The 26,667-nt window shown below is 33.7% G+C and overlaps 1 protein-coding gene across 3 annotated transcripts in view; it reads right to left on the bottom strand.

Annotated features, from left to right (window-relative positions):
- The window catches only part of GLS (glutaminase), an 83,486-nt gene that overhangs the window by 39,088 nt on the left and 17,731 nt on the right, over positions 1 to 26,667 (bottom strand). For all 3 annotated transcript variants that reach the window (XM_066346226.1, XM_066346228.1, XM_066346225.1), the window contains exons 4-9: positions 25,732 to 25,861; positions 24,925 to 25,004; positions 22,725 to 22,888; positions 12,190 to 12,248; positions 3,678 to 3,710; positions 3,374 to 3,432 (exon numbers count right to left, since the gene is read on the bottom strand). In XM_066346226.1, the coding sequence (XP_066202323.1) occupies positions 3,374 to 3,432; positions 3,678 to 3,710; positions 12,190 to 12,248; positions 22,725 to 22,888; positions 24,925 to 25,004; positions 25,732 to 25,861 (525 nt within the window). The remainder of the gene's footprint in view (positions 1 to 3,373; positions 3,433 to 3,677; positions 3,711 to 12,189; positions 12,249 to 22,724; positions 22,889 to 24,924; positions 25,005 to 25,731; positions 25,862 to 26,667) is intronic.

Raw genomic sequence — 26,667 nt, 5'->3', positions numbered from 1 at the left:
AACAAAACAACATTTGCTTTATTTATTTTCTGTAAAAAAAGTATGGTTCAGCTGTTTAATCTGTGTATCAAGGAGCCGCATAAAGAACACTGACCTAATAGTTAAACTGTGGGTGCCAGTCCCAGTTCTGTCAATAGGTTTGCTAGCTATTTGGCCTTGGGCAAGTCATTTATTTAGGTAATAATTCTTTTGATCTTAATTTTCTCAGCTGTAAAAGGGTTAAAATGAACTAGGCTTTTTCTAAGCTTCATATTTTGTGAATAAAGAAGCTAATTTTAATATTTTCAAATATTCCACCATTAAGATATATCATACTAAAAAAATGCAGAATCTTCTGGTTCCCTCTAAAGCAGTGGTCCCCAACCCCCGGGCCGCGGACCGGTACTGGTCCACAAAGAAAGAATAAATAACTTACATTATTTCTGTTTTATTTATATTTAAGTCTGAACGATGTTTTATTTTAAAAAAATGACCAGATTCCCTCTGTTACATCCATCTAAGACTCACTCTTGACGCTTGTCTCGGTCACGCGATACATTTCTCCATCCCACCCTAAAGGCCGGTCCGTGAAAATATTTTCTTACATTAAACCGGTCCGTGGTCCAAAAAAGGTTGGGGACCACTGCTCTAAAGTACAATAAAGTCAATTTCAACTAAGGGAATTCACAGAAATTTCACTGAGAGAGGGACACATGAAATAAGTCTTACAGCATTCACTGGATTAACAGATTTCAGGTGGGAGCCCAGGCTGCAGCATGAACAAAGTTATAAAAGTATAAATTATAGGATTTCACTGAAGAACAGCAAATATTCTGATGTTTCTGAAAATGGGATTCATGAAGAAGAATGGAGAAACATCAAACTAACAAAGGAGATTAGGACAAAATTATCAAGACTGATAAATGCTAAAAAATGTAATCGCTCCTGATTGCCAACAAAATGAAAGCTTAAAGGCTTTCAAATGAGTTACTTAGAAGGTTAATACCTTCTAAAAGTTTGGGAAAGGGGAAAAAGAAAAGATGAGTGATGCTGTTAGATGACTACTGTAATGAGAATTACAGGATGCCTGGGATATAAATGAAAGAGAGGTATAATCAAACATGAAAGCGGTTGGGCAAGTCTTCAGAATTGATGGGAAAAAAGAGATACAGTATGAAGTCTGTTACAAAGCCTAGAGAGCTAACAAAGTCTACAGAAAGAATGGTGATATCAACTGACATGAGGAACCCGAGAACGTATAGAGCAGTTGGGGAAGAAAGAGATAAGTATCGACTTAGATTAAATTCTACAAATTTGGATATATATTTGAGAACTCAACCTACAAGTGTCCAGAAGGCTGCTAAAAAAGAACTGTAGGTGACACCCATTAATCATGGGTGGACAACCCCTTCTAACTATACATCTTAAGCATTACATAGTCAAAAAAGCAATATTGGATATGGAAAAGCTCTTCGAAATAAACGTGAACTTGCCATGCTTTTTTTTTTAAAAATTGAACACTGTATATAGATTAAGGACTAACTACTGAACAATTATCAATGTCTACCACATAGTCAGTTCACCAAACACTGTATCAGGTGCCTATTATTGGACAGGTAACAGGAATACAGAAATGAATTGAAAGACGCTCTATCCAGGTCTTAAGGAGGTCAGAGTCTAACGGTGATGAGGGGCAAAGACAGGTGTAAATTAACTTTAATAAAATATGGTAATATGAGCACAAAAGCGGGGCAAGATAAGATTAATGAAAAACTTCCCAGGAAGGATATTAAAGCTGAGAAAAGTTGCTAAGGCAGGCAACCTGAAAATTTTGCCCTCTGAAACATACAAAGAATCATTTAATTAGTATTCACACCAAAAAGTGTTTTTTAAGTTTTATATAATCACAAGAAACAACCAGACCTATAAAAAATATGGAATATCCACTACAGTTCCTGGGCCAGATCCAGCCTGCTGCCTGTTTTCATAAATAAGGTTTTTGGAACACAGCCTCATATTGTGTATGGCTATTTTCCTACTAAAACAGTATAAATGAGTAGCTGTAACAAAGACTGACTACAAGTCTAAAATATTTACTACCTGGTTTGTCACAGAAAAGGTTAGTTAATTCCTGCTCTAGAAAACAAATGGTTGGCAAAATTAAAAAAAAAAGCCATTTAGTAAAAAATTTAAAAACAAGGACTATGGTAAGGGAACTGTTTTATTTTTAAAAGACTAAAGAGACCTTGATTCGTTCCTGAGGGATGGGGGAAAAAGGCCATAATAGAAATTTAGAGGCCTGACCAGGCGGTGGCGCAGTGAATAGAGCGCCGAACTGGAATGCTGAGGACTCAAGTCAAGACCCGGAGGTTGCCAGCTTGAGCGCGGGCTCATCTGGTTTGAGCAAAGCTCACCAGCTTGGACCCAAGGTCGCTGGCTCGAGCAAGGTAAGGTTACTCGGTCTGCTGAAGACCCGCAGTCAAGGCACATATGAGAAAGCAATCAATGAACAACTAAGGTGTCGCAATGCACAATACAGTGAAAAACTAATGATTGGTGCTTCTCATCTCTCTGTTCCTGTCTATCCCTCTCTCTGTCTCTGAAAAAAAAAAAAAAAAGAAAAAAAAAGAAAGAAATTTAGAGGACATTTGGGTACATTTACATATTGACTAATATTGTATTTTAAAATTAATGTTAATGTTCTTAAGAGTGTTGATAGTATTGTAGGTATGCAGGAGAATGTACATCCTGATTTACTTAAGAGTGAAGTATCATGATATCCACAACTTAATTTCAAACTGTTCAAGAAAAACATGTATATTTACATATATTTACATATATATTTATGTAGAAATAATCACATAATTTTAACTATCTAGAGAGAGGTTAAGAAAAAGCAAGTGAGACAAAATATTAATCAGAAAAATAAGTGAAAGATATCCAGATACTCATTCTTTTAACTTTCCTGTAGACTTGAAAATTTCAAAATAAAAAACTGATGTAAAAATCAATTTAGTTAGGCACAGAGAAATTTTGGTATAAGACAGGTATTATAGACAAACATATGAGTGCTAATAATTTCAGGTAAACTTGGGATCCCTTCTAATTCTATGATTATCCACAAGAAATTTATCATAAAGTATTTTAAGTGTTCCCATCTTCCCCCAGGGTAATTTAGAAATCATTCATTTCCTTCTAATGACCACATTTTAAGTAATTATTTATGCACTGAAGACCTAAAACCAACATAGGAAAATAGATTAAGTCTAAACACAATTTTATACATATATATGGCATAATAAAACAGTATTTAAAAGTTTATAATCTAGATTTAAAAAATTAATTTAAAGAGGAATGACCCATTATAAAACTATAAGTCATAAAGCAGACTCACGTAGCATTACTGAATCCAACATATTCATTACCAGCCATCTTATTCAAAAACTGCATCACCTATAAACCAAAATTAAAAAGTATCAGTATCAAAAAACAAATATATGTGTGTGTGTGTGTGTGTGTGTGTGTGTGTGTGTGTATAGAATGTAGCATGGTTCGATTCCTGGTCAGGGCACAACCAACCAGTGAATGCCTAGGAAGTGGAACAACAAATTATTTTCCTCTTTCACTCTCTCCCCCTTTTTCTCTCTCACATCAGTAATAAAAAAAAGGATGTAACATAAATTCTATTGTGCACTTACATAGTCAAATTTTTCAGCATTATTCACTCCTTGCTGCAAAGAAATGAGACATAAAGTATTAATAAAGGTATCAATGCAGTTACGTTTTAACTGAATATATCAAAATTTCAAACTATCATTATAATTAATATATTGTGCATTAGTAGTTTTAAATCTAGAAAATACTTCTAAAATAACTTAATATTTACATAAACTTTACATATTCTTCATTAATACCCATGATGAGAATGGATCTGAATTACAAAGGGAATGTTTATTTTAAGTATAACTTTACCCAACCCAAAGGTAAGAATTTTAAATACAAGTTACTCCAAATACCCTTATCATTCATGACAACAGATAATCTGCTAAAAAATGTTATTTAATTTTATATTTAAAAAATCTTAAAGTTTCAACCTTAGAAAAAAATTAAATATATATATATATTATGATTTCTATTTATATTTTTAAAGGAACCTTAAATTAATATTAAAGGTTAGAAAAATGAGTTATGTTACCAAATTGACATTCTGGATAGATTTTACTAGTGTAGAGAAAGCTCTACTTTTAGTATCTTGCTTGTTATATAAGAAAACAAACTAAAAAAACCCCCTAGTTTCTAAAAAATTAGCTACATTTATATTCAGCATTATGCCAATTCAGAATATGAAAGATGTATTGTTTCATCACTTCTATTTCTGACAGGTTATCTACTGCAAATATCAATAGGCAAAATCTATGTAATGTAGACTAGTTCAAGTAGCCAAATGGTTTCATTTTACCTCAGCGAAGTTTACAAAGCAGTAAGTTGTAGATCTGAAATCAAACGTATTAATTGGTGATATGCACCCAAGAGAAACAATACATCTCTATTTTTAAAACAGATTTAAAATAATTTGACAACTATAGTATTAAAAATGAAAATTCTTAACTTTACCCTCAAAAAATGTAAAACATTACATTTAAAAATTTTTTATGAGGGAAAACCTGTATCAGAGCATTAGTTACTTGAATAAAGCCAAGTTCATTCTCCACTTTATAAGTTGATTAGAATGTGGCTGATAATCTGTGAAACCAAATCAACTTAATAAAGAAAGGATGTGCAGTCACATAACAACCAGTAGCTGGAAAGACCACCACACTACTTTGTCAAAATTAGGTGTTAACAAAGCTTAACCAAGATAAAGATAGTTTAGCTACAGCCATATTGTAATCACTGCGCATTTTCTCTAAAGTGTCCTTTGACATATTTTAAGTTTTCTTTCCTTATAATACACCAGAACTCAAAATGTAGAAATGTAACTCCAAAGCTGTTCAATGAAAAATAATTAAAAGAAGAAATTACCAACTTCATTGAACTGTTGCAGTTGTCAAAATATTCCATAGATCCTAATGCTGTAAAATATGTAACAACATTTAAGCCACAAAAACCTTTTCAACCTTTGAAAAAGCACAAAAAAATAAAAAGATAAAAAAAAAAAACAACTCTTTTGGAAAAGGATGTCAGCATTTGCATTGTGATGTCACATGAATAATTACTAGTTATACAATTAATCAATGTAAAACAAGTTATATCGAATTTCCATTCTCTAACCTAAACTGCGCCTTATAAAATTAATACAAATTTTCTTCATTTAGCTGTCATGTTTAACATTAAAAAAGGTCTAAATTTTTAACTATGCTCACATTCTTGTTCTACTCTGTAGCATACTAAATTCAAGTACAATCAAAGTTTTTGCTTCTATACTATTTTAAAGAAACAACTGATATTTATCAGTCTATCATAAAAAATTTGGGTAAGCAACTTGAAATGTTCTAGGCAGATTAAGAAAAAAAGAAAGCAAAATAAAACATTTGAACGATAGTGTTGACTCAAGAAAGTCTCTCTAAAACTTCCCTATTTAAATGTAAAAGTACTTGATTAATGTTTGTTATCCTTGAAACAGCATTTAATTTAAATCAATAAATGTATTTGCCCCCTGTATCTTTTGGAAAGATTTCATGTACCCCAGGGATATACAGAATCTAATCTTCATTAGAAGATGTCATGTAATTTTAATTTTGAAAATGTTACTGTGTAAAGTTTATTTTGCAAAGATGTTAGAGAAAAAATACGCATACAAAATAAACCAAATACCCTCCAGACAAAAAGCAAATATACAAACTATAAAAAACCCATCATTATTATCCATTAGTGGTGTGGAGGGACAGAAAAATAGAGATGAAAAATAAAGACGTGGGTAGGTATATGGGGCTGGTTATACTACTATTCTGTTTATTTTGTGTATGCTTGAAAATTTTCATAGAATGTTTAAGGAAAAAAGTTTGTTTACTAATTAATTTCTAATGCTAATTTACAAAATTGTTCCTTGAGACTATTTCCCCCTTAAAAAGTAATTGATTTTTTAATTAGTTAATGTATCAGTGGATATTTCCTATTACTGGAACGAGTTTAAGTCTCTTACTATTTAAAATTTTTACAGATGTACGAGTTAAGAAATATTGCTGACAATAGGTGAATACATGGAAATAAAAAAGGTTTTATTATAGCAATGTCATTCAGTATTTTACACATCTTCCTCATTACATATAAAAATCACAATACTCCTCAAATATTATGCTTAATGCTGTACTAAAAACTAACAACTTCATTAAATCCTTTTTCCATTTTGCGGAAACCAAATAACTAGAAACAACCTGGTGTACAAGAGAACTTGTTACCAGTCAGTACATTGATTCATACCCTCAATACCACTGACTGGAGTATTTCAAAATGTTCTCTTTTGGGGGGGCCAAAGAGGTTTTTAGAACCTGAAGCAGTGTACCATAGTAAAATCTGGGACACATGAAAAATATGCCTTTCTTTTGAAAAATATAAGGAAACTTGGACCAAAGGTAGATTCACTTTAAAAGCACATATATGAACACTGAAACTTGAAAATTGATAATTTAATCCAGTGGTTCTCAAAGTGTGTGCCCTAGATTTCCAGGTGCGCCCTATGGTATTCCAGAGAAATATGTGCCTGTTGGGGACCAAAAAGTCGACAGGGTTTTTGGAGTTTAGATTTTGGGGGAACAGAGGTGTGGGGAATTGGCTGTAAGCTGACAGTCTGCCCAACCCCCCACCTCACTTGCTTAATTAGGTTGCAAAAGGCTGTTAAGCTGTGGTGCTGGATTGTTTGCACTACCCCCCATGTTCCCCGGAAAGACTGGAGGCAAGTTTCTTCTATCCTTTGTATGGTGTAAAGTTAAGATGATATGGATATGTATGGTGGGGGTTTTGGATTGATGATTAAACATAAGGAATTGTCTCTTTGAAGCCTTTTGGATTTCTATAAAAGAAGAATATGTGGCAATATCTAAAAAAGCTTTGAACATTTTACTACAATTTTCAACATCCTATTTATGTGAATTAGGATTTTCTACCCTTAACACAATTAAGAGTAAAAAGAGAGGAATTCTTCAATGTACTGACAAGGAAATGAGTTTGCCTTTCAAATATATGTCCAAACCTTGAAGAAAGTTCTAGGACACATCAGGCTCATGTTTCTCATAAACACAAGAATGAAAAAACTTAACACATTTGCACTGAGACCTGCCAAATTTACTAAAGCTTACTAAGAATGTATCTATTATATAAAAAGATAACTTTTTTTTCATTTTTTAATTTTTTAACCCCTTTTTTACGAATTCTAAAAAGCATAACAAAAAATGTAACAATGTTTTTAAATGTCAGAATAAATTTAATTTTGTCAGAATAAATTTATTTTAATTACCATAAAAGCATGCTTGGACTTTATGTATTTTTTCTTTAATATTTGACTTGATTATTATAACATATTTCTCAGGAATCTGTGCCTACAATTATTTGTAGGATTTTAAATGCGCCCGACTTCAAAAAGTTTGAGAACCACTGGTCTAAACTATCAATGCCCCCTTTTCTTCTGGAAAAAAAATCTTACAACCAGGATTATGATCATTAGTTTTAAGTCACTGCGCAGCATTATTAGCTATCGAACTAAACTGGACATAATATATTTAATAAAATTTCTAATCCATTGACCAAGTGACTTTTAAAAAGGAAACTACATAGCCTGTTTGAAAAGGGTCGTATATAAATATTCATTTTTCTATAAATATACTTATAAATTTAAAAAATTTACCTTCCTTTAAATAAAAACTTTATGAATGAAAATTTGATAGAGACAGTGAGTTTTAACACTGGCTAATAAAAAATATATTATTGGTGTGTTTTTACAATCTGCTTTTACAACATACTCTTGAATTGAATCATGTATTATTCATTTTAACAGGTGAGAATATTACTGTAAAAAGGGTTAAATTTAATATAAAAATGACTGTATTTATCAACTCTTTTGTATGTAAATCATTTGATTCCATTTATAAAGTATGGCAATGTAAAAGGCAACTGACAATCAAAGCTTAGAGCAAAGAGACAAAGACTAAAGAGGCAAAAAGAAATAACTGAAAATTTTATAAAATACTCCCAGTTTAATCTTGTCTCAGAAAATGCTTTAAAGCTAAATACTTGGAGAATTATACTAGATAGTACAGGTAAAATACAGTGTTCTGAACCCAGTTTTTTCATAGATTAACTTTAAAATAAAGCAATAGGAAAGTGAATTCTGTTGGCAAAAAAATTATCTGATTTCATTTAAAAGAAATCTCAATTACATCAACTAATATAAACACAAGATAAATAAAATAATGAATGTCAGCAAGTCTGAGGTGTCATCCATTGCTCCCCAGAGCCACAAACCATCTTAGAAATGTGGCTTACAAGTCTAATAGATTATTGCTAACATGATCAAACCAAACATAACATACATATTAACTGAATTTGTCTTGATTTTCATGGAACATGACTAAATTGTTTTATAAGAAAAAATGGGAAAAATTTATTTTTTACATTAAAAAATACTTCTGATTTTAAAAATTCAGCTTCTTCAAATGACAAAAACTGGAAACTACTACTATAATTAAACAACATAAAGAAGACAATGTACTCTTTACTTTTAAAATAAAAAAGCAGGAGAATGGCAATAATCGTAATATGTTCTCATTTTCAAACCCTAAACCTTAAGTTATCACCAGTCCTAACATTTAAACTGAAACGAGGTGAAATTTTTATCATTTGAAAGAACAATATTACAATATTACATGAGGATATTATTTCATCCAGAATAACTATGTTCCTTTCAAATTTATATTCCCTCTTTCCTTTAAATCAAGCAAAAACATTATCATCAAATAAAATAAACTGCATAAAAAAATATTCCTTTAAATTTAAAAACAAACTGCATCAAAAAATATTTCTTTAAATTTAGTAGCTACCAACAGAGAAAAAGAGAGGAAGCATAGTACCTTTATGTTTTTTTAATTATGTGCATTTTATGTACAAAATGACATTTCTTTTATGAAGGTATTTACCTATATAGCTTTGTTTAAAATTTTAAATATTGACGATTTCCTATAAGTTTAGTAGTTAAGATTTATGCAACAGGTTCCTTCTGTCCAAATCCTTTTTTTCCACAATCTGCTAATCCTTTTGAACATTTGCTCTGCCTCTTCCCCCATTTCCTGAGGACCACCACCAATCCTACAAGGAAAAAATATCAATACTACAAAATTATGAAATAAAGAGTCTTACTAAAGACTCTACTTATTTTCTTGTGTGTAGGAGGGGAAGTAACATGAAGAGAATATCTTAGTAGCACCATAATAAAGACTTGAATATTGAAAGAAAAAAAATAGCCTTAATGTCATTAACTAAAAGAGCTAAAAGAGAAGTCATATCTTGTAGCCATGGTAAAACAGCTGAACTCTGGGTACTCAAAAGCAAGCTCCTTGAATAGAGGCCTAGGTCTTACAGACAGTAAGCACTGACTCCTATTCTAAGAATGACTAGATGCACCACTGAAAATCAGATGTGACTTTTAAGCCAATCAGTTTATATCTTTTGTATAAATTAAAATTCAGAAAATAAAATTTCTTCTTTTTGGATAATGTAACTGTGTTAGATAAAGACAAAGAAGTAATTAAGAAAAACAGCAAACAGAAAAATCAAGAGATTTAGTTCAAGTCCAATTCTGCTATTGTTTGAACATATCCAATCTGTTTCCTCACCATATCTATATAAAGAGTAAGAGGGCTGGGCCTCTTACAGCTATTGTTCTGTTACCTCAATTTCAATTACCAATTCATAAATATTATGTGATCCTAAACTTGCAGAGATCACATACAATTAATTATAAGAATTTTGAATTTCTTTTTTAAAGGTCTAAGAAAGTGTCATAGACTGGGGCAGTCAGTTTTACAGAGGTATTATCAGGCTTACTCCTCCAAGATTTAGATAAACATCATTTTAAAAAACCAGCCAGCCAGCCAAACAATCAAAAAAACAAACAAAAAACCCTTGCAAATCATCTTCTGAAAACAAAACAAAATAAAAATTCAAAGTGGCCTTAACTATAACCATACCCCAAAGCCTAATTTCCAGTAAATTTTAAACTTATATAAATTTAAAATCACTGATCAAATTTGTAAATACAAGATGACTCAGTTAAATTTGTGCGCTGTTGGACACTGAACCACACTTGTGTATGTGTTTTTTTTAACTCTAAGAGCTCACATTAATATGGCTCAATGTATGGTTTGTGGCTTGTAAATGAACATGGTAAGTGAAACTAATGAAGTGATGATGTGATATGATCAGACATGCATTTCACACATGCAGCATTTCAGTGTGGTACATTAAACCCAAAATCATTAAACAGAATATAGTTTTAACCAACTGCGCTAAGGAAGCCTTCTATTAATCGTTTATCTATGCCTTTTCTTGAGAACACTATTGTTGTGCCATGTTAATCTTTCTTCAGTGTAAGATTTCTTAAACTAGGATCCATGATTCAACTTCAAAGAGTCTGTAAATTTCCAAAAATTTATATAAAAATCATGGCATGTGAACATTTTTTCTGGGATGATCCAAAACAATTCAGAACTACTCTAGTGGTTTTCTCATTAAGTATTATTATCACATACCTTGTACTGTACTTTGCTTATCTCTGATTTGTTACTTGTTCAAATTTAACAATTATTAATAATGAGACTTTTCTCTCATTGCAATATTTATTGCATTTCATTGTAAGGCACAATTTACTTGGGTATACTCCACACTACAATGTAAGCCACCTGAAGGCAGGACTGTACTTAGCATATATTATTATAATTTTCTATAATAAACAAACACTTTCTTTTCCTTTCTTTTCATCTCAAACTGACAACTTTTCTTATGTAAAACAGTCATGAATATAACAGATGTTATAATGGACAAAATGAAAACTTCCATGGCTTATTAAAACTAGTTACATTAAAAAATAATACTTTGCTATAATATCTACCTCACTATACTTACAAGGATTAGGTGGGCTGATATTTTCAAAGCATTTGCCCTAAAATAACAGCTAAACATATATATTATTAACATAGTAGTCTTCTACTCTAAAGGCCCTTTTTCATGAACATATAAAATTCATGAGAGTTGAAAGAGGATTTCTAGTACACAAACTAGATGAATTTTTATTCATTGGGCCAAGAGCATAATTTATATTCAAACATTCTCTGTCTAACCAGGACATCCCATCCTCATTAATGCACTACAGAGCCATGAATTTCTTTTACAAGCTTGGAATAGATAGGTACAGATTTACTGAAGAATGCACATAAATGTTCCAAACACAAATGAAATTTATCTAAATATAGATAAAATTTATAATTAGAAATTAAAATCTAAAGAGAATCACACAACAGAATCATTTTCAAATACTTATTTCAAACAGCATTAGAGCTTCCAATTATTAAGACAAACCAGACAAAAAAATAAAATAAAAACATACATTGCAAACCAAAGCATAAGAAAAAGAATATAACTTAATAATTGGAATAAGTCTTATTTATTTTAATTATTATATGATTGAAGTAAAACAAACAGAACAAGTCCAAATGAAAATCATAATTAAAGTTCATGAAAGTATAAAGGACTTGAGAATATTCAAGGGTAATGTACTTTGTCTTAACACAAAGTACCAAAACATTTGTTCCTACATATGTTGATGACAAATATCAAACAGTAAAATGTTTTTAACTCTGTTTACATCTGTTCATTCTAAAAGAGCCAAAAGGAAGAGAAATTTAAAATATATATCAAAACTTTAAGGAGAAAAATTTCTGTGCCTGTTGTTCAGCAAAGACTTCTTTTTGAATTTTTGCCAGATCTTCAGGTTAAGAGTAACTGTTGAAATTTACAATGAGTCATCTGTTTTTTTATATTGTACTTGAAATTATATAATTTATTTTTATATAAGTAAATATTCTAATCTTATACCGTAAGATTAGCTGTTTTAAACATCAAAAGAAAAGTTTTTACAATTCTACATAAATAATCCAAAATTCACCTTTATGTCTTAGTTATTTAAAAAATTTATTAGGTTAAAAAGAAATGTCAACATTTTACCTTTATTAATGAAGTCACAACAATTGCTCCAGCATTTACCATAGGATTATGTGGCTTATCTGTAACATATAAAAGCAACAGCATTATTTCAAATACCTGATATCATTTTCTGTGATGCATAGATTCTTCTCATGAACATATATTTATTTCTTTAGGTGAGCTATTGTTACAGTTCTTTGGGGGATGGGAGGAAGTATAGAGAAATGCATTTAAAGTCATTTGCATATCAAACAAGTACTATATCTCTAGCAAGCTGCTATACTATCTAATTATATAGGCAAACAAAGACTCATGTACAGATAGGTAATGATAAGTAGTGTAAGAGCACATTCAAAATTTCCTAATTTTGTCACTTACTAGCTATTTGACCATGGGCAAATAGCTGATCTTCACCATGCCTCAATTTTTCCATATGTAAACTAGGAGTAACAATAGCACCAACACGTCAGCAAGTCAAACTGTTTAAATGAGAATTCAGGTCATGATGACAGAGCAGGTAAAGGCAGTACTGGCATCCTCCAACAATCACGTCAAAACTAAACGTAAACTACAGTACAACCATTATTGAGAACCACCAGAAATAGAGCTGAACAGAAGTCCCATAACTAAGGATATACAGAAGAAGCCGCACGGAGACTGGCAGGGGGGCAGTGACTTAGAATGGGCTGGTCCCACACCCACATACAGAGGTTAAAAATCAGGAGGGATATCTCAGCTTTGGAGGCCCCCATAAGTCCCAGTTCCACACCAAGCTCTCCAGCCCAGGGTTCCAATGCCAGGAAGAGGAAACTCTTTAACTTGTGTCTGTGAAAACCAGTGGAGATTATAGCTAAGTTGGAGGGCTGCTCGAGTCCCAGGCATTCCTCTTCAAGGTCCTGTGCACAGACTTACTCTGACACTCCTCCTGAACGCCAGCACTGAAGGAGTTATGAAAGGTGCCAGGGACATATGGAAGGGAATGCAACTGTTTGACTTTGAGGCAAGGTCTAGAGGGGCAGCTTTCTCACAGACAGAAGTGGTGGTAGATGCCATTATTCCTTTGCTGAGCTCTCCTACTGCAAGCGCAGGCAGGTGCCATACCTAAGTCTCCAACTTGACTAACACTCTTCACCACACCTTGGTGATTCCCTGAGACCCTGTCCCATCTAATCTGTAGGCCCTCTCCAGATACTTCCAGTGGCTTTTCCATACAAACAACCTCTCTTGGCTCATGTTGTGGACTCTCTCAAAGGTTCAAAAATCCAAAGCAGCAGCATCTGTCTTTGACATGCCACATACCTCTAGCCAAGTGGCCCAGGCCTGGCACTAGTGGCAGCCGTACTACTACCTTCAAAGATTGGCCTCCTCTGGGGTATCTCCAAGCCCAGCACAAATAGCAGCCATCTGCAGATCACTTTGTAGTTCATGCCAGATAGCCTGGGTAGGACACAGGAGGTGGCTTATCTAGGCCTATACCTCTCAGGAGGGCCCAGAGCCAGCAGACCCAGTGACCAGCTTCAGACCACACAGGAGCACTACCCAACCACCTCCATAAGCAACACACTCAAGAGTAGACTCAACCACTACCACAACCCCACTAAAGCAAGTTCTACTCCATGGGTTCAGCCCCTGCATAGCAGCAACTCCACTACAATCAGAGCTGTAACTCTTGGCTGATCAGCATGAGGAATCAACCCCTCCCACATGCCAACAATAATCATGACTCAATTACAGCAGGAGGGTGCACACAGCCTACATTGGGGGTAAGAGGGCACCTGAAGCACCTGGCTGGATTGACTGGGAAGGCTGTGCTACTGGGCCCCACAGCACACCTACTACATAAGGCAACCCTACCAAAACTGGGAGACATAGATCTATCTAACACAAAAGAGACACAGAGATGCAGATAATATGGTGAGACAAAGAAACATGCCTCGAATGAAAGAACAGAAGAAATCTCTAGAAAAAAACTAAATGAAATGGAGGCAAGCAAACCACCAGTTACAGAATTCAAAAACAATGCTTATACGGATACTCAAGGAACTCAGAACCTCAACATTATAAAAAAGGACACAGAGCCTGACCGGGCAATGGCACAGTGGATAGAGCATCGGACTGGGATGCAGAGGACCCAGGTTCGAGACCCCAAGGTCGCCAGCTTGAGTGCAGGCTTATCTGGCTTGAGCAAAAAGCTCACCAGCTTGGACCCAAGGTTGCTAGCTCGAGCAAGGGGTTACTCGGTCTGCTGAGGACCCACAGTCAAGGCACATATGAGAAACCAATCAATGAACAACTAAGGTGTCACAACAAAAAACTGATGATTGATGCTTCTCATCTCTCTCTCTGTTCCTGTCTGTCTGTCCCTATCTATCCCTCTCTCTCTGTCCCTGTAAAAAAAAAAAAGGGGGGCACAGAAATCATAAAAAAGAACCAGTCAGAAATGGAGAATAACTGAAATGAAGAATATACTAGAAGGAAACAACAGATTAGATGAAGCAGAGAACAGGACCTGCAATTTGAAAGACAAAGTAGCAGAAAACACCTAATCAGATAACCACAACAAAAAAGAAATTTTAAATTTGAGAATAGTTTAAGAGACCTCTGAGACAACTTTAAGCATACCAACATTCACATCATAAGAATACCAGGAGAAAAAGGAGAGTAAGAGATTGAGAATCCATTTGAATAACTAATGACTGAAAAATAAAAAATTTCAGGGGATTTAAATTGTATTCTCTATGTTTTCTAGATTTCCTGACAAAAAGGATATATTTCTTATATAATATTTAAATCCAAAATTCTACCTCTTCTCCTAATTCTAGGAATAAATAAAATTTCATATCTCAACCAATTACATTTCCATTCTTAATATGGCACAAAACACCAAACAAAACTCTTAAGGCTCTGAAAACATTTATTTGAAAGAATAATTTCTAATTTATCTGTATGTGGAAGTGATTGATTTTTTGGGAATAAGTTCCTATCTAACTTGACAAATCTAGCAGAATTAAGTTATTGCTACAATTATTAGTCTACTTGAATTTTAAGCAAGTCAACTTCTGTGAGATGAGCTTAAGGCTAAACAACTCCGAGCTCTAAAAAAAAACCAGCCGGGCAGTTTTTACAACTGTTAAATAAAGAGTTACCATATAGCCCAAAAAATCATTCTCCCAGGTATATAACCAGGAGAAATAAAAACATGGGTGCACAGAAAATCTTGTACATAAATGTTCACAGCAGCAAAGACCCAAATATCTTGTAAGCTGACAAATAAACAAAATATGGTACAGTGGTACCTTTACACACGAGCACTTTAAATCACAAGCAATTTGAGACGAGCAGTCACGAGATTTTTTGCTTTAAGTCATGAGTGGATATTTGAATCACGTATTGGGCAAATGAGTTTGTAAAATTTGTTTTTTGAGTTTGCTCACTTTTGTTAAAAATGGCACTGGGCAGCCACGTGTGCTTGCCCTCAGAGCAGGGCAGTTAATTGAAAACTGCGGATTACCTTCCTGCTTGGGAAGGGCCATTGTTATGCTAATGTTGGCCCGAGGAGAGGTTTTGGAGCCAGAAAAATTTTAAAAAGGAGAGAGGGAGGAGGAAGAGAAGAAGCCATGCTGGCAGAGTGAGAGCAGAGAGGATGCAGAGTGCTGGAGGAGGAGCCAAGATGGCAGGGAAAGAGAAAGAAGCCACGATGGCAGGGTACTGAAAGAGAAGCCAGTTTGTGCAACAAGAAAGAAGGTGTGCAGATGGGAAACCAGAGGTGACTGAGACTAGTGGAGGCCTTTGATTCTAGGAAAAACCAGAGAAGATTCTCCTGGTTGTGGAACCAGAGAACGTGTCAGTAGCTTTGAGGGTCCTGTGTGTATTTGCTCGTTGGCCAGTATGAGTCTTGAATAAAGGAATGGCCCACCATTTTTTGGCTCCACTGTTTCTTTACCGTCTGCCTGAATCTAATGGAAACCTACATGTGTATGGCCATGACAGTCACAACTACTAGCCATACATTTGGCATAGTTTGTGGCAGGATCTGAATCAGATCAGTATGGAGCCGCCACCACCCTTGAGGGGTCAGATAGAGGAATGGTTGTGGTTATGGTTCCCCATGGCTGTCCTTTTGGAGACCGTGGGCTGGCTGATTTTTAGAGCCCTGAGAGAGGAAACCGAGAACTCTGTGTAAGGAGCTGCTGCCTGAGGCCTGCAAACCAAGGAGCAGAAGTTGGAATGGCCACGGGAGAAAGAGATGCAGACCCTGGAACTGGAGCAGTGCTGGAGAAGGAGGCTGCCTGGGTTTGTGAGTTTCTCCTGGCAATGGAGTAGTCTCTGGAGAAGGAATTACAGGTTTGTGAGTTGGTTTGCCCTGGAAGTTGTGGAGAGCCGGCAGCTGCAGGAGCCTAAGCTGGAGCTGTGCCAGTGGAGTGGCTCTGAGTCAGTGGGAGTATTTCCAGCTCCTCTTCTGAGGATGAGAAGAATGGGACTGAAGTTACAGTCCAAAGACTCCAGAAGGTAAAAGCCTAGCAGCAAGGAGTACCTACTAAACCTTTAGTAGGTTTCCTACAATTATGGGACATAGGGGTGGATAACAGCATGCTCTCTGGAGCAGAGGTGGAAATGTTGGCCGCCATTGCCATGTGCTCCTCCTCGAGGCAGCATCTTAAGAGCTGTCAGGACGGCAGGAATGAGGGGGAGGCCTGAAGCCCCATGTGCATGGACTGCTTCTTGGCTACGACCAGAGGGGGCACCAGCTCCCTTGTTGGATGAACATGTGGCTTTTGGACAATATGAGACCCTGGAGGAGGGAGCAGGTCTGGTAGAACTTGTATGACTTATGCTGTTACTGTAATTTGTTTGTGTAATGTGCCTAATTCCTTACACAGGAATGCCTGTGGTATAAATTGCAAAGTGAGCCAAAGGGGTAGAATGTTAGGCAAATAAGTTTGTAAGATTTGTGTTTTTTGAGTTTGTTCACTTTTATTGTTAAAAATGGCACTGGGTAGCTGTCTGTAAAATTGCTAATTACCTTCCTGCTTGGGAAGGGCCATTGTTATACTAATATCTTCTTACTCCCCCCTCCACCAGCATCTTCGCCTGGCCTGGAAGGTAAATACACTTCATAAATGAGTTTATTTCTTTACATTCTCTCTTATTATGTATATATAAATGTACTTGTTATTTATAAAGTACATTTTCTTATTTAAAAGCATATAAAACAAAAAATTCCATGTGGTTTTTGGGGGCCGAACAGATTAACTGCATTCCCATTAATTTAAATGGGGAAATTCGATTTGACACACAAGCAAATTGAGTCACAAGCTCGGCCATGAAACGAATTAAACTCATGTGTCAAGGTACCTCTGTATTATTATCTAGACAGTGAAATACTGTTCAACAATTTTAAAAAATTAAGTATTGATACATGCTACAACATGAAAGCACCTTAAAAACACTATGCTAAGTAAAACATGCCAGTTTTAAAAGGCCAAATATTATATGATTCCATTTATATGAAATTTCTAGAATAGGAATATCTAGAGACAGAAAGATTATTGCTTGCCAGGGGTAGAAGAAAACTGGGTACTGACTGCTAATGGGTGTAGGATTTGGGGGAGGGGTAATAAAAAGTCTAAAAATTGATTGTGGTGATGGTTATACAACTCTATAAATATACTAAAAGTTACTAAATTTTACACTTTAACAGGTTAATTATATGGTATGGGAATATCAGTACGTATATCTCAAAAAAGCTGTTAAAATTTTTTAACTGAAAAATCAATAAAGACAAAAAATTGGGTAACTGACAGTCTACCAGTTTCCCTCAATAGAAGATCAAAAATATGACTTAATAGCAATGCTTTAAACACTGTGCATTTTGCTGCCTGACCAGTGGTAACACAGTGAATAAAGTGTCGACCTGGAACACTGAGGTTGCCGGTTCGAAACCCTGAGTTTGCCTGGTCAAGGCACATACAGGAAGCAACAACTATAAGTTGATGCTTCCTGCTTCTTCCCCCACCCCTCTAAAAATCAATCAATAAATAAATAAACACTACATTTTGGGTTAGCCATGATAATAACTAGTTCCAAAAGTTAAAATACTTAGTATAATATCTGAGTATTACAATCAAGATTTCTCCTATTCTAAATTATACCAAGAAAAGTTCATTTTCTCTGCGATCACATGCAATGAGAACAATTACTGTCATAGGAAAATAGTACACAGAAGATGGAGCCAAGAAACAAACATTCTTCATTTTATCCACTGGAAAGAAAAACCACACGCAGATAGAAATCAGGATATGGAAATCCAGCTGTGCCAAATTAGTTTATACTTATAATTGTAGCACACTGGAGTGCTGAAGAATTTTTTATTTTTAATTGATTTCAGAGAGAGAGAGAGAGAGACAGAGAGAGGAACATTGAGCTGTTCCTATATGTGCCCTGATCAGGGATCAAACTGGCAACATTGCACTTCAAGACAATACTTAACTGACTAAGCTATCTGGCCAGGGCCTGAAGAATTTTTAAAACATGCAATACCTGAGTGTTTAATCAGGAGCACTGACTTTTTTCCCCTTAAATTGTCAAACTTAAAAAAAATGACAACAGCCAACACAACAATAGCTGTCTGGTATAAATGAATAAAAATTATATCTATATTTTGTCAGATCAGCAAAACATATATTTTATTGTTGTGTTGCAGAATTTTAGTAATTAGTTTATGTGAGCCATGAGATGAAAAACATTGAAAATCACTGTTCTATGGCCCTATGAGGTAGCCAATGTGTATATGCCAAATGGTACCGCATAAATGTGGGCATTTAACATTTTCTAAGTCATAAATATTCAGAAATACTATATAAGCTACATTCAAGATCTTTCAAAGAACACTAAAATATTTCATGGCATGTTAGATCAATTTTCCGAAGTAAGCAACTGCATACTTTGCCTTTGGCTCAAAAGCCAGACATCTGAATGCTTGGAAATACACCAGAGACTTTATAAACATAATACTAACATTTACTACGGTATAAAACCTCAGATTAAAAGCTATCACTGTAAAATCTACTCATTTCCTGCTCTGCCATAAGTAAAAGGGGAGAATTAAAAGGGTTTAATTTAGAATTTGCAATTAAAAATATTTGTGACAGCAGTAATAACACAAGCTAATTAACAAATGCTACTATTTAATGATAAATATTAGCTTGGTACAATGACAAAATGGACACAGGTGACAATTAAAACTGGTGGGCATATTTTTAACTAGACTGCACAAAACTAATTAATTTCACATAGATTTGTTCTTGCTCCAAGGCAATAATGGGCATAGTTCTTTCATATTATACTATAGAAACTTTGCAAACCGCTAAGAACATGAACCTTAAAAAGATGTAGTTCATAGCAGAGGCTATGTCTACATAATGTCTATAAGCTAATGCATATACTAAAGAATTTTAAAGTATTAATGTTCAATTAAATATGCATATTTATATCTTAGGTATTTTAGGTATTATACTAGAATTTTACAGGGCCATATAAAAATTAAAGTATATTCTCTATTTGGTTTAACCTGCAGTGCCCACTTACATAACCTCCCAAATTTCATTATTTCTATAAAATTCAGTCCTATCTGCCTTATGTAAATTAATTCAATTGCTTTCTTGAATCTGCTACACATATAAATTACATATAAACATACATTTTGGCTTCTGTCAATTATACACTTATAATTATCAGTATGCAATGCTTGAGTTTGTCTTCTTTTTCCATGTATAAGATGTTTTTAATTATATTCTATAACCTTTAGTATTAGCTAGATAAGTTACTCTAAGATTCAAGGTCTGTATACTGTCCATAGCTGTTAACAATACAGGAAGAAGTCTATAAAAATATTTGTTGATTTTTAACCTAACTCCTACTACAAAGTAGAAAAAGACTTTTCTAAGAGATGGTGGTTTCCAAAATTGAAACCACCATCAAGTAACTTTATTTTCTCATTTATAATAATAGAAAATATCAGGCATCTATCCACCACAGGACTAAAACTTTTTATGCTGTAAAGCATTGTAAACCTGTGATATTAAAAGAGTTCGTATTATAATTTCTTTACCTATTCATTATATTCATATTAATCTCAACATCACTATTTTATAAAGCTAGAATACGTTTTATAAAATTTTATAATGTAAGTCATATATGCACATACACAAAGTATATAGTTTCAGCATAAATCTACTCTTGAAATTTTAAATATGGAAAAGACCTATAAATTGTTTTCTGCTGGAGCTAGTCTAAAACCAGACTCTAGAGCAGGGGTCTCAAACTCAACTCAGCATGTGGGCCACAGAGCAAGATCACAGCCATTTGGCGGGCCGCACTAGATCTACAAAAGGCAACTGTTACGCAACACTTTTCTCACTGCAGTTGAAAACAAAAAAAAATCAGTACAACAAGCACAATCGTACATACAGTTTACTCAGTGTCACAAAACGACCAGAAACTGCTGTTAACTAAGCTAATATCTAGCTAGGATGCTAGAGAAATGAAAAATACAAGTAGGCCCCTAGGCTTACTTAATTTTATCCAAAATATTTTGAACTTCATGGATTAGTCTGCGGGCCGCACAAAATTGTTCGGTGTGCTGCATGCGGCCCGCGGGCCGCGAGTTTGAGACCCCTGCTCTAGAGCACAGAACCTATGCAGAACTCAGAAAGGCATGGTATAGTGAGGCCTTCATTTTTACACTGCTTCAAGATTCCTGCTATTGGCTCAGGTCTGGAAAAGGTAAAACCTCTTGTTAAATTTTCTATTTCATATATTATAATAAACCAGTACTATATTCCTGAGTTCTAATCATGAATTTTTTCATAACAACACTGTATCAATAAATCATAATTTCTAAAAATCATAAATGTACATGGTTAAAAATGTATTATTTATAATTTTAAGTTCATTTACCGCAAAACCCATTTTATTTATGTTTCTAAAATACTCCTTTAAATATAAATTCTTATATTTCTTTATTTGTATTCTTTAAATACCTTTCTCAAAATCAATCAATTCACCAGAACCACATAGATTATTCCCCATTCTATTTAACCTTATGTAGGAAAATATTCATTTATTTGTAAAATATTTAAATCCTGTTAGAAAAAAAAATTATCCTTTCCATATTAAATACTGATGTCAGTGAATTTAATAAAAGTATTTCTGCATGTAATGTCCTTACTGAAGTTGCTAGTTTATGGTAATCTCCATAAAGTCAAATGTAGCATCAGGACAGAAAGATTATGATAGAAGATTAAAATGTAATTGCTCAAAAATATATAAATAGAAAAAACCTTATAACTTCACTAAAAAAGTAAAACTGACTATATATCACATTTCATTTTTTATCCAGCAGGAAAATACAAAAGTATATTTCTCCAAACCATTATTGCAACTACTGAATTCCTTCACTCTTGCTTTCTTCCAATTCTATCTTAACTTATCACACAATTGGAAACCTAGCATATGCCTGAAAGATGAAACAACAGAAACAAATCCATAGGTTAATATGTAGATTTGAAACAACAACTACTATCAGATCAAAAATACCAACTACCTTTGTCCTCTCCTTTTCTTTTGGATCCCTGGAAAGTAATAAGGCTTGCTAGTTGTCCAACTATTTAACGTTTCTTTCAAATATTTAACATTATGTAACAGCAAAAAAAAAAACAAAAAACAACTATCTCAACAAGGGCTACCATTAAAAATTTATTATTATGGAAGTTTTCAATATATACAATTAGCTCAGTGGTAGAGCATCGGCCTGGCGTGCGGAAGTCCCGGGTTCGATTCCCGGCCAGGGCACACAGGAGAAGTGCCCATCTGCTTCTCCACCCCTCCCCCTCTCCTTCCTCTCTGTCTCTCTCTTCCCTTCCCGCAGCCGAGGCTCCATTGGAGCAAAGTTGGCCCGGGCGCTGAGGATGGCTCTGTGGCCTCTGCCTCAGGTGCTAGAATGGCTCTGATTGCAGCAGAGCAAAGCCCCAGATGGGCAGAGCATCGCCTCCTGGTGGGCGTGCCGGGTGGATCCTGGTCGGGTGCATGCGGGAGTGTCTGACTGCCTCCCTGTTTCCAGCTTCAGAAAAATACAAAACAAAACAAAAAAAAAGGCAAAAACAAAGAATATAAACACCCATGTTCCTAACCTTTAGCTTCAATAATTACCAACATATATTAATAATCACACACAGAACTCCCAGCCACACTTTACTGAATTATCTTAAAGCAAATCCCAGACACTGTAGTAAGTGACTATAAGATATTGCCCTATAAGTTTTTTTAAAGCAAAAAATCTTCTTTCCTGCCCTCATCTTTTCCTTATCTCATTTTCCAGTGGTATGAGATGCCTAACCTTTTTAAAATGTAGGTGATTAAACAATTTCTGTAAGTTTCACAGAATTCTGTGAAAAATGAAAGTATTAATGCTTTTAATTTTCTTCAAAAAATGAAATAACTTAGACTTATATATGAAAGATATTTCTTTTTCCGACCAACTTTTGTATAATTCTTACCATCTTCATTTAAAAATAGTTTGTTGAATCTTAATCCACTTGGCTCTTTACCAACATATCGATGCACATACTCTGTTCCAAGGTCATTAACAGCAATGGCATATTTCAAAGGTTTTACACAAGACTGAAGACAAAATGGAACTTTGGTATCTCCAATAGAATGCCTATTTAAAAACAGATTAACAATAATTAAGATAAACTGGAAAAAAAGTAACTGAATTACTGGAATTGTTATTTTACATGTTATTTCTAATTTACAAATGTATCTCCATAAATTCAACCACGTTTACTTAGATATTAAAAAAGAAATATAAGTATGTTTATTTTAGGAGGAATAGTGCAAATAAAAGCAAAAGCTTAAAAGTATTCTGGTAATAAAATAATTAAGAATTAGACAGGTAATGTAAAATTTTCCTCTGGGCAAGAGGAAAATATCCTCCTCCTTACTCCTACCTGTATTTTAATCATAAAATGAACTAACCCTTTAGAAATTAGTCACCATTTTATTACAGCCTTAATCGTGGCTAAGCCATGGTTAATTTTTAAACAGAGCATAATTTAGATTTAATACCATTCTCCAAGACCCTATCTATAAATGCCTCACCTTGTCAACCATAGCTACTTAAAATTCCAGCCTCATTATATTAAATGGCATCCAGGATTGCTGGCATTAATGGTAATCACTATCACCATGTAGATAAACAACAGAACAAAAAGCTAGTTTCATGTTACTAAATTGCAATGCACATAAAGTAAAGAATACAGAAAAATCCTCATTGACTCCATTATAATGTAAGCTTCACAAGAAGAGAATTTTTTGGCTCTTTGAATGGCTAAAGTATCTCAGATGCCCTCAATAAATACCTCGACATATTATAGCCACTCATTCATTCAGAATGAAACTCATTCACGGTGAAACTAAGCACTACTAATAACTCCTGGACAAACAGGTTAACAGAAAAAGATGTCAGAGGGTAAAGAGATATTAGAGAACCACCTCACTTGTGGTTCTCTAATATTATGGAAGATAAATACACACGTATATATGACAAAAGTGTATTATTTTTCCTAACATATTTCTAAATAATTTCTAATTCAGACTATAACTTCAACTTGACCATCATTCTAAAACCTGACAAAAGCCTGTCCTCCTACTAACTTTGAATTTAAAAATACATATATTCTAGTCCAAAGTCAACTTTTAAAATTATCTCTATAAAAAAAACTAAACTAAAAGAATCATCTCTACAACACACAAAGAACGTTTAAGAGAAAATAATCATTGCCTGATAATTTCCTCCAAATATAAAAATTTCCATTACATGATAAACCATTTCCTCCAAATACTATTAGGAACATCACTATTTACTGGAATGTGCTCCTGAAGGATAAAGCCACATCTTCTCATGTATGTGTCCTTTCAGAGCATTCAACATTTAATTCAATACACAATGAGTGTTTAGTACATTTTACAGGCCCAGATGAAGATAAAGGTCTATCATTATGACTAGATGTTAATGGATTTGAAATTAACAGACCTAAGTGATAGGTTCACCTCTTCTAGTAGCAAACAACCTATTGGCCTCAGATTCCTTATCTGAAGAATGATGAACTAAACCATACTTTTTTTTTTTACTATAAATACTTAAAGAAGGTAATTAGGAAGCCTGGCTGGTGGTGGCACAATGGATAGAGCACTGATCTGGGGTGCTGAGCTCTCAGGTTCAAAACCCAGAGTTGCTGGCTTGAGCAAGGGGTCATTGGCTCAGCTTGAGCCTTGCCCAGTCAAGGCACATATGAGAAGCAATCAATGAACAACTAAAGTACTGCAACTATGAGTTGATATTTCTCATTTCTCCCTCTTCCTGTCTCAAAAAAGAGAAAAAAAGCTAATTAGGAAAAATAAAAAGATCAAACAGAATAAGGCACTTAAGAGATCAAAATTTAACAAATGGAAAGGAAGGTTTTAATTGGAATATTATCTTAAAAAATAAACCTAAAATAAGGTAAAATGACTTGCAGTTTTAACAGAATTTAGGGTAAAATTACATGCATGCTATAAATTCATCAAGCTGTATATACTTGTATGTGAGCACTTCCCAAATTTGGCTTTCATAGATCCATAAAAAATGCTGTATGTTTTATAATTCACTTACTTTACAAATGACTGATGGTTTTCATTCATTTGAAATAAACTTACCTCTGTCCATCTACTGTACAAACAGATACACCCCATAAATCAGGACTGAACTTGGCTAGTTGAGGAATATAATCTGCAACCTAACCAAAATATTGGAAATTAACAGATATAACAATACAAGACAGTAATACTTTCCTCCACAAAAAAATTTCTCAATTTAGCTTCCATCAATGAACAGTTATTTTATAACACTCAGTGGCTTTGTCGTCTTTCATAACAATATTCATAAAAACTAAACACACACAGACTTGAGGAGTACAGATGAGATCTACATGATTTCTCTCAGTCTCCATCATTCCCTATGTTTTTCAATGTATTCTCTGTTCCTAGAAAAGAACAAGGTCTAAAAGAGGAACTAGGACTTGAAATTTTTTATTAAGGGAAAGATATAGAGAATTTCTTTAATCAGGGTCATGCTGGTAGGAAATATCACACTATTACTATATGAAGAAGAAAATAAATAGCCCTTCATATTATTTAGAGGATTTTTTAAAACTGAAAACATTTTATTTAATGTTTGAAGATATATCCACAGATATTCCAAATAGTTACTTTTTTATTAAAGATTTAAAAGTCATCTCAATCATTTGAAAATCTAAAAGAATTTGTAAACTTAAGATTTCTTTTTATCCAAAATAATAAAATATTTAAAATATTTTAAAAGCACTTAACCCAATGGCTTCATATAGGTTAAATTTCTTAATTAGCAAAACACAAGAAAACTATACAATTTTACTCTCTATATCTCAAATTAAACTGAATTTATTAAGTGATTGGTTTAGAAAAATATTCACATTAAAAACATACCTTTCCTCCAGACTGCTTTTTAGCACTTTCATATAACTCATCGATATGAGAGGTAAAAGACATAAAGTCAGGAATGACAAACTTTCTTCTAAAGGCTTGTGTCAACAAAACAATGTTGCTTTGAACACATCTGTGAAACATGAGAAAAAGAAAAAAAGACTATATGCTCTTCAAATATGAGTGGTTGGTAATAATATTAATTAGGAGAATATTCAAACAATTGATAAATATATCATTGATACAATAAACAATTCTATAAATTAAACTCTTTGTACATTATTTTCTTTCCTTTAAGCAGTCTTTCATGTAGTTGTCTATAAGTTGTTGAACAAGTAAAGAAATAAATTAGATTGCCTAAGAATTATATCAAAGATTAAATAACAGAGCATTAGACCAGGTTAAGTATCAGGACCATCTAAAAACAAGTTTCTTAGCCTACCAAAATTGACAGTCATATATAGTTGAGATCCTGTTTATTTTTCCATTAAATAACCTCAGACAGACAGGGGTGGGCAGAAGTAGGTTTACAGTTGTTCATAAGGAGAATACAATAATTACATAATAAAAAATAACACAAGAATAAGCTGTGTTTCGCATACTCACAACTGTAAATCTAATTTTGACAACCCCTGTATATCCCTTAATTCCTATAAAACTATTAGTAGTATTTCACAAAAAGCTAAACAGTTTGTATTTTAACACATTTTCCTGAATTAATTTTTAAAAAATTACACTTCTAAGCTAAATAATGGAAATAAAATCCGCTTTGTTTAGTCAGATTAATTTGTTTTTTAAATGACATACTTATTAAAATACTTGTAAAAATAATGAATAAGAAAAATCATATATAACGTAGTATAAATTACATTTATATTATTTGAATCAATAAAAATGTTTAATTACATTATTCTACTCACTGTAAGATAGGTAATGCAG

Source organism: Saccopteryx leptura, chromosome 7 (assembly GCF_036850995.1).
Source record: "Saccopteryx leptura isolate mSacLep1 chromosome 7, mSacLep1_pri_phased_curated, whole genome shotgun sequence".
Taxonomy (NCBI): domain Eukaryota; kingdom Metazoa; phylum Chordata; class Mammalia; order Chiroptera; family Emballonuridae; genus Saccopteryx; species Saccopteryx leptura.
The sequence above is the reverse complement of the archived record's forward strand: the minus strand, read 5'-3'. Positions and strand labels throughout refer to the sequence as shown.